The sequence below is a fragment of the Aquarana catesbeiana genome, linkage group LG12, assembly GCF_042186555.1.
Source record: "Aquarana catesbeiana isolate 2022-GZ linkage group LG12, ASM4218655v1, whole genome shotgun sequence".
Lineage (NCBI taxonomy): Eukaryota > Metazoa > Chordata > Amphibia > Anura > Ranidae > Aquarana > Aquarana catesbeiana.
Window position 1 is genome coordinate 164,797,471 of NC_133335.1, and position 9,217 is coordinate 164,806,687.

Below are 9,217 nucleotides of genomic sequence, written 5' to 3' on the forward strand. Positions count from 1 at the left end.
AACTAAACCTTCCTGTCCTTTACAGCCAAGTAAGCTGCCATCTTATCCTCTCCTTGCTCTGCAGTCGTCATGATGCTGTATGTGTGATCATTTATGACACCAGCCTTTTGATGACTTGACAGTTTGGTAAGAGCACAGGCAACTGTGACAGTTATCATTCACAGCGCATCTTGAATGTAACTGTTTTGAGAAACAGTTAAATTGAAGGGTTTCGTTTTGGTTTAAACTGGCCAAACACATTAAGATTTCTCTCATTCAGCCCACTGAAATCCATAGATTCCCCCATCCATACAAAACAGCATGGTTGGACAAAGCTCCTGCTGATGGCTGCTGTCTTCTGAATACACCAACAGACACTGTCCAGCCAACTTTCAGTCGGAGACAGCTTTAGGGAGACGTCCTACTTGGATGAAATGCGTAGGGCGGAGCCAAGCGGTGACATCATCACGCCCTCCACGAAACCCAGAAAGTGTCTGTGTTATGCTTTGAGGGAGGGAGGGAGGAAGGGGGGTCGGGGGAGGGGTTTGGGGAGAGAGAAGGGGAAAAAGGGGAGGAGATAATAGGGGAGGGGAGGGAAGGGGGAGGAGAAGTTCCCACTAACCTCTCTTTCCCCACCCCCTTTTCTCCTATCCCCTTTTTTCCTCTTCTCTCTCCCCATACCTTACCCCTCTTCCCCCTTTTTTCTCCCCATCACCCTCTCTCCCCTCCCCTTCAAACCCTCTCCTTTCCCCCGTCATACCCAGCTGCCCCCCACCTCCCCTACCCTCCTCCATCCGCTTCCTCTCTCCTCTTTCCATTTTTTTCATAATGCACAGGACACAATGTATACTATTATTTGTGGAATACATGCCCTAATCTGGGAGCCTTTAGAAATATATATATATATATATATATATATATATATATATATATATATATATATAGTGCGTATATAGTGCGTATATATATGGTTCTTTTTCTTTTATACTGGCAGTATCCTGTCGATTTAACAAAGGAAGTATCCTTCGTTGCCCTCTTTGGTGACCTCACCATTTGTGTTGTTGTGGGGTCCAGACCCCCTGGTTTTATTTGGAGGCACATCAGAACGGCGACAGCAGACTATCTGGATTTTTAATATGGCTGCTCCCCTTTTCTTGTACACCTCTCACGGATGAGTTAGTATTGGGACAACCATGATCGTATAATGTTTTTCCAATATTTATGCATACTTACCTATAGTATTTCTTCGAATAGTTATTGATATGTTTACATTACAGGCTGTCACAACTAAGATTTAGGCACCTCTGAAGAAGTCACAAAACCCTGCCTCAAAACGCGTCTGGTGCCACTTCATCTGCCTTCTGTGCTCCCATCTGTATTACATACTGTGAGTTGTTACGTTGTTATATGTGAAGCTGCCTATTGTACATATGTAGTCTTTTAGATATAATTTTTGTACAAATAAAAGTTTTTCTACTTTTTTATACAAAACTTTCTCAGTCTGTGCCTATATAATCCCATTCAAAGAGGGTTTTCTAGATACCAATGTAAAGAAGTGGGGAGTGTAAGCAGGTGTTAGTACCCCTTTTAGAAAGACCCCTCCCCTGGGTGTAGTTGTGGGTGTAGTCTGTGCTGTGAGTACCTTGTGTGGGCTGAGTCCTGGGCAAAGGGGGATGGGGACAGGCTACCCTTGACATCCGCCATGTATGTTTGAAGCCTGAAGAGGAGAAGGCTTTTTTGGGCCTAGGCCCGGAGAAAGAGGGGGGGACCCATAGTGGAGGGGACATGGAAAACTGGCTGGACTTTCTGAGTTCGACCTCTTTGTCCTGCTTTACTCTGTACTGGAAATAAGGGAGTGGAGAAGCTGCTATGTAGACTGTGAAACATGTTGTTTACAGCAGGACCATTGAAAAGCTTTTAGTGTTGATATTATTTTACTCCTTTAATCATGGAGGTGGGCCTCAGGCCAGGAGAGTGCATGTAACAAAATGACAGAGCTTCTCCATTTACAGGTGTGTGTATACTCTTTTTGAAGAAGAAGCAAGGTGATGCCCTTGACCAGCATGGCCAAGATTTTCATGCAATTTCCAGTGCGACCTTTCAGAAATGCACAGCAAACACGCATCATGCTTGTATCCCCATAATGGCATGCTAATCGAAATTGGAATGTCATTAACAATTAGGCTGAATTCACATCTGCCCGTTTCTGAACGTGCGGCAACCTGCACAGAAAGTGTGCGCTTTGCTATGCCTTTCAGAAAAGCACTGCAAATGCTATTGAGCTTGTGTCTCTATAATGGCAATTGGGGTGTCATTAATGATCAGGCTGCGTTCACATCTGTGCGTTTCTGAACACGTGGCAACCCGTATAGAAAAGGCGCACTTTGCTGTGCGTTGAGTTTGCATCGCCATAATAGTAAGGCAAGGGCGATGCACGCTGCAACGCTTTTCTGAAATGCGTGGCAAGTCACGCATTTTCTGTGCATGTTGCCACTCATTAGCAAAGACACAGATGTGAATGCAGCCTGACAGCCTTAATGACACCTCAATCACGGTTAGCAGACACATGGTTTGGCACGCATTTGTCATGCGAAAAAATGCGCTACACAGTGCCAAAAATTAATTTTTGCTTGCATATGATTGGATGATGGAAGTCAGCATAGATTCTGCTCATTTACCAAGCTGTGGAGCAACTGCTCTTGCAGAGTGCAACTACACTTTGCAAAATTCACAGTGTATTTGATTTTAGTAAATCAACCCCACCGCCTCTCTCTTTCTCCTTCTTCTTTTTCGATAATTCTATTAGAGCCACCAAAGTAATGACATCATGAGGCCTGAATAAACTAACTTCTCAGGCAAACATAACACCCTTTAATAGCCAAACTGTCTTTCCCAGGAGAAATGTAGACCCTTTCTATCAAAAATTTGTTTAAAAAAATATTTGTTTTCACCTTTTTTCACCCTTTTGTATCTAAGTGCTGCATATCTCCCGCAGTCTCTTTGCATCCACTTCCTGTCTACTGTGATGGCTGGGTGACATTTCTCAGTGAAGGTTTCCTGATGGTGATGACAGTGGACCATGGATGTGTAATGTGTGTTAAAAATGGCCACTTTTAATCTCCATCAGAAGCCAGTATGTCAGGGTGACAACACAGGAGCACAGTTTGGAAACAGTGACAGAACATTGTCACCCTCTAATAGTAAATGCCTATATAAAGGTATAATTCTACTTAAAGATGGAAATTTAAAAATATTGAAAATTAGTTTTAACATTGCAGTAAAAAGAGAAAAGTGGTAATGAATTCTGTGTATGGCAGTGATCCTTTGAGGATGTATGTTATGTATTAATAAAGTGGAGTTCCACCCAAAAGTGGAACTTCCACTCGTTGTACTCCTCCCCCCCTCCGGTGCCACATTTGGCACCTTTCGGGCGGGAGGGGGGGCAGGATACCTGTCTTTCACAATTATCCTGTCCCCACTTCCGGGAGCCTCAGCCGCAGGTATTTGCGTCATCGCTGGGGCTCCCTCCTCCTCTCTCCTCCTTCCCCGGCCGCTGGGCCAGTAGGGGAGAGGAACGGAGCCTTCCGCATGCTCAGTAGGGTTCCTGGCGTGAAGCCGTAAGGCTACACTGCTGGGTCCCCTTACTCGCAATGGAGGCGGCAGCACCCGACAGCTGATGGAAACATCAGCTGTGGTGCCGACATCGCTGGGCTCCAGGACAGGTAAGTGTCCGGTCCGGTTAATTTTTGCAGCGGATAGCTGACAAGTTCTCCATACTTTCTGATAGGTTGCTTTATGAGATATACAAACAGCACATTGATTTTGAAGGCTAAGTTCCTATCTAGGCACTGCGGTAATGCGTTGCCATGAGACAGCCTATTTATTTGAATGGGCTGCAAATTGCACCAAAATCACACTAACAAGGTGCATGTACTTTTTTTTCAATGTGGTGCACCAAAACACATGATAGTGAGTTTGCATACATTGGCATATATTGGGGTACCATTTGGAATGAATGGCACTGCAGCACACAAGTGCACAAGAAGCTAATTTTTATGGTGTTGCACTAACAAGCACATTAATGCATGCATTACCGCAGTGCATGGATGTAAAGGGAGCCTTAAAGTGGTTGTAAACCCCCCTGAGACATTTTTACATATAGGTAAGCCTACAATAAAGCTTACCTATATGTACTGAAAATATCTTCTAAACGTAGGAGATACTTACCTTGTAGTGCGCTGATGATGTCATAAGCGCATGCACAGTGAAGAAACGGCCCTCAGTGCCGTTTCTTCCCCAGCATGTACCATGACTGGCAGCTCCCGCACGCATGCGTGGGAGTGACGTCACGCGGCCCTGAACAGTCACAGAGTCCGTGGCCCTGGAAGGAAGACAGGTGAAGACGGATGCTTCCACCAGCGGGGACAGCGCCGGCTTCGTTTGCAGGTAAGTGCCACATAATGGGCTAGTATGCGATGCATACTAGCCTATTATGCTTTTACTTTGCAGGGGAATAAAGAGGAAGTAAAACCCATCAGGGTTTACTTCCTCTTTAAGATTAATATAAGACCAAGTAAAGGGATGTATCTCTACGACTAAACTATAATACCATTCCATAATTTAGACAAACAGGAATTTGTTTAGCTGTTAAGGCAACACCCGGTCGAGTTAAAATTGCAAAGCATCATGGCCACAGCATGCGTACCCCCACTTCCCAGCTGCAACGGTAGAATTTAGCTGTGCGGTTGGGGTGGTAAAACTGCAGCTCGGCTAGCTGTTTTTACTGCCCTCTGGTCACTCGTGTGAAAGAGCCCTTAGTGTGTATAATAAAAGAGAAACAAATACTGTAAATAAAACTGATACTTCATCATTAAACAATTTTCAAGTATACAGTATATCAACAAAAATATAATTGTAATGATGATACCAAAAGGTACTTCTTTATTGTTAACACGCTAAATTAGTTTTAAAAGCTGTGAACCTGATGTGCTGTAGAAAATGAATGCTGCCCTTGAAGTGTGTTATAAGCCGTCGGGCCTTTGTAGGCACAAAAACCTCAGGAGTTGGGTTGCTGCAGCAAAAAATAGCTCAGGAAATTAAAGGTTTTGTTACTCCAATAAACGTTACAGGGCACTCAGCACCTATGTTAGTCCAATAAACTTGGAACATTTAACGATCCTGTTTCACTCATAAACTTTAGAAGGGGCAATAAGACTTGTGATAATGTAACTTTGGAATATTGATGAATTTTGTTGGAGAAAAGTACAAAAAAAAATCAAATAATATATTAAAAAATAAAAGAAGTTGATACACAAATTTTGAAGACCTTTTAAGATAAGGTCTAGATTTACATTTTTTTAAATATAAAATTCACATAACTTTCACCCAAGATTCACACATTATGGCAATTTAATCCAATTGGAAAAATGTTTGAACATTGGGTAAAAGCTGTGTGAATCTTGTATGGAAAAAAATATATATAAATAGACCCCAAAGTGTGTACACTACCAATTATTACATTTTTCCCAAAAGCGGAGGCCGAACTATAACTTTTAAGATAAAAATACCCCTAGAATGCTCATGCCTCGTGCAATTTAAACTATGCCCCGTTTTCTATCTGTGCAGCATTGTTTTCTTGCTTTGTGAAGTTTCTGCACAGCGCGGCCATCTCCAGTGTGGGCATCTAAAGCCACAGTGTCCTTCTTCCTGGATTCCATACATGCTGGCTACCCAGCATGCATCTGCCAATCTCACGAATGTGCAGTGCGGTGCAATTTTGGTCAGCTTGGCATGGCACAGCCATGCCAAGCTGATTAAGATTTTCTATAGACGCCAATGTTAAATTTTACTGGAGCCATGCGATGCCAAGCTGGGCAAGAATTTCCATAAATGCTATGCCAAGTTGACCAAGATTTCCCAAGAGCCAATGTAAAACCGGAAATGACGTCTGCAGCCGCGGCCCCTTAGAGGAGGAAGTGAAATTAGATATAGGCATAAATCAGGTAAGTGAACAGAAAAAAAAAATTTGCCAATTCATTTTAAGGATGCACATTAGTGCTGCATGGTGAGGAGTAAAAAAATGTGGGTGGAACTCTGCTTAAAAATTGGACTTACAGTTGTAGCTATGCACTGAGTGGTAGTCATTTTCATCCTGGCATTTGTTAACCCCTTGGCACTGGCCGCACACAAATATGTGACCTCTCGGCGCCTGGTCCTTGACACTGAGGGGCCACATATTTACTTGAATTGCTGACCATACAGCTGTGCCGCTCCCAACACAGTCACCGGCGCCTAACTGAAAGTTTTTGGATCACGTGACTGCGTGACAGCCAATCACATCGGTCACGTGCTCTTCAGCCCCGCATAAACCTCTTAAAGGGCCGGGAGGCGCCAGCGTGGGGAAGTTAATGATAAATGATACAGCCAATACTCCATACTCCTACTACTTGACCTCTCTGTGGCCCTTGATACTGTTGACCACCCGCTCCTTCTCAATAAACTACATTCCCTTGGCCTCCGAGATTCTGCTCTGTCGTGGTTCTCTGCCTATCTATCACAGCGCTTCTTCTCCGTCTCCTCCTCTCCATTGCCCCTTTCTGTGGGGGTCTCCCAAGGCTCTGTTCTTGGACCCCTTCTCTTCTCTATCTACACCTCCTCCCTTGGTCTCTTGATAACCGCCCACGGCTTCCAATACCACTTATACGCTGATGACACTGAAATATATCTGTCTACTCCTCACCTCACTCCTTTAGTCTCCTCTCGCATTACTAACTTACTAACTGACATATCGGCATGGATGTCGCACCACTTCCTTAAACTAAATCTCTCTAAAACTGAGCTATTAATATTTCCCCCTCGCCTGTGCCCCCCTCCATGACTTTTCCATCAAAATCAACAATGCAACTATCAGTCCCTCCCCTCAGGCCAGGGTACTAGGTGTAATCCTAGACTCTGACTTGCCATTTCAGCCCCAAGTCCAATCATTGTCAAAAGTTTGTAGAATTCACCTCCGTAACATCTCTAAAATTCGCCCCCTTTTAACAAATGAAACCACCAAGCTCCTCATTCACTCCCTTGTTATCTCTCGCCTTGACTACTGCAACTTCCTTCTCATTGGCCTGCCTCTCTATAGGCTATCCCCTCTTCAGTCCATCATAAATGCTGCTGCCAGACTTATCCACCGATCAGTGTCTGCCAACCCTCTCCTCCAATCCCTACACTGGCTCCCAATCATCCAGCAAATTAAATTCAAAATACTAACCACAACATACAAAGCCATTCACAACTCTGCTCTGAGCTACATCACCAATCTTGTCTCCAAATATCACCCAAATCGTCCTCTCCGCTCTTCCCAAGACCTCCTACTCTCAAGCTCTCTCGTCTCCTCCTCTCATGCTCGTCTCCAGGATTTCTCCAGAGCCTCTCCCATCCTCTGGAATTCTCTGCCTCCACTGGTCCAGCTATCCCCTATTCTTGCTACCTTCAGGCGATCCCTGAAAACTCACCTCTTCAGGAAAGCCTATCACGTCTCCAACTAATCTTCTGCCACTTCCATCAGCTCTTTCCCCACAGTTACAACCTTTTTTACCACCTGCCCCACCCTATTAGATTGTAAGCTCTTCTGAGCAGGGCCCTCTTAATTCTTTTGTATTTTTTTGTATTGCAACTGTATTGTCTCCTTTTATATTGTAAAGCGCTGCGTAAACTGTTGGCGCTATATAAATCCTGTATAATAATAATAATAAACGAATACTAAAAGCTATAGTACTGAGGCTAAGTTCACACCTATGTGTTTTTAGTGCGTTTTGAACTTTGGCTTTGCGGAAACGTCCTACAGTCAATTTCCTATGGGTCAAGTTTGCATCTATGCGCTTTTCAGCCACTGCGTTTTTGGAAAGGGTTGGTCTTTTTTTCCAGCAGCAGATTGCGTTTTGCGTGTAATAAGCTTCAATAGTAACGCACGAAAAATGCAAGTGTTGAGTTTTTGATGCATTTTTACATGTGTTTTGCAGGGTTTCTTTTCTCCTTAACAAACTGTGAATAGCCATTTTTTTTGTCTTATTTTTTCTTTGCTAGCCTGGCAAATCTTTTTATTTGATAGCTAATGACTCATCGGTTGTTAAGGATGCGGCATCCAACCTTCTATTCACAGTTTGTTAAGGAAAAAAAAGCAAAACGCATCAAGAACGCATGTTTAAACTTGCAAAATGGGACGAAAAACTGCAGCAACCACAACTGCATAGATGTGAACCTAGTCTAAATCTTTAGACAATTTTCGTAAGGACTTTAACCCCTTTGTGCCTAAGGGTAAAACAAATCTTAATGTCTAAGCCCAATTTTGCAACTTTGACATGTGTCAGCAAAACAGTACATATCAACTACTTTGTGCATCCAGGATAAATTGGGCTTTCATCTTGTGGTAAATGGTAATGTATACCTCCTGATTCTTTTTAATTATCAAAAGAAAACTGGCCCAAAATAGTAAAAAAAACCATACTATCATAACCTACCATCAAAGACCTCCTGGGAGGACAAGGATGAATTCCTCGATGTCATCTACTGGATGCGGCAGATCCTGGACATTCTGTATTGGGGGTGATATGGGGGATTGCTCCTCTGAAGGGATTTGTGGGAATAGCTATTTTCTGCCTAATAAATGCCAGAGTACTGTACCTATATTTTAGCAGCTTCCAACATGTAGATGAAGAAGAGTATGGAGGGACCTGGGAGCTAACAAAGGAGGGATTCATGACGTTGTTTGCCCTATTTTTGGTTGTCTGGGTCATTTTTTACACAGCTATTCATTTTGATTGACAATTTTCTAACATCCCTTTTGCCAAATTCCCTCATTTTGTCAATGGGGAAAAAAATGATACATCACATTTTTAATACAGAACAATAAAAACCTACAAAGAACATTGACAGCGAAGGGAAATCGGCAAAGTTTTTTTTTCTCCTGATGATCGCAGTACCTGTATTGCAGCCCAGAAACGATGTGCACATTTTTCTTTTCTTTTTTTTTTTTTTTTTTTTTTTATCCTACCTAAAACACACTGACACTAACTGACACTGGTACTAATTTTTTTTTTTTTAAAAATCTGGTTAAAAAAATACTGACCCTGACCTTTGACCCTGACCTTTGACCTTGATCTTTGACCATGACTTTGACCCAAACACTAACCATGGCACTGACCTAGATCAAACCTTGAAAAATTTCTACTCATATAACTCATATAAA

At 42.9% G+C, this 9,217-nt stretch overlaps 1 protein-coding gene across 1 annotated transcript; it reads left to right on the top strand.

Moving 5' to 3' along the window:
• Nucleotides 1-1,927: 1,927 nt before the first annotated feature.
• LOC141113373 (GEL complex subunit OPTI-like) lies at nucleotides 1,928-8,926 on the top strand. Its single transcript, XM_073606437.1, is given in 3 exon segments — nucleotides 1,928-1,933; nucleotides 8,498-8,563; nucleotides 8,566-8,926. Coding segments are annotated over 3 exon segments (300 nt in total). The 3' UTR covers nucleotides 8,794-8,926.
• Nucleotides 8,927-9,217: the final 291 nt, after the last annotated feature.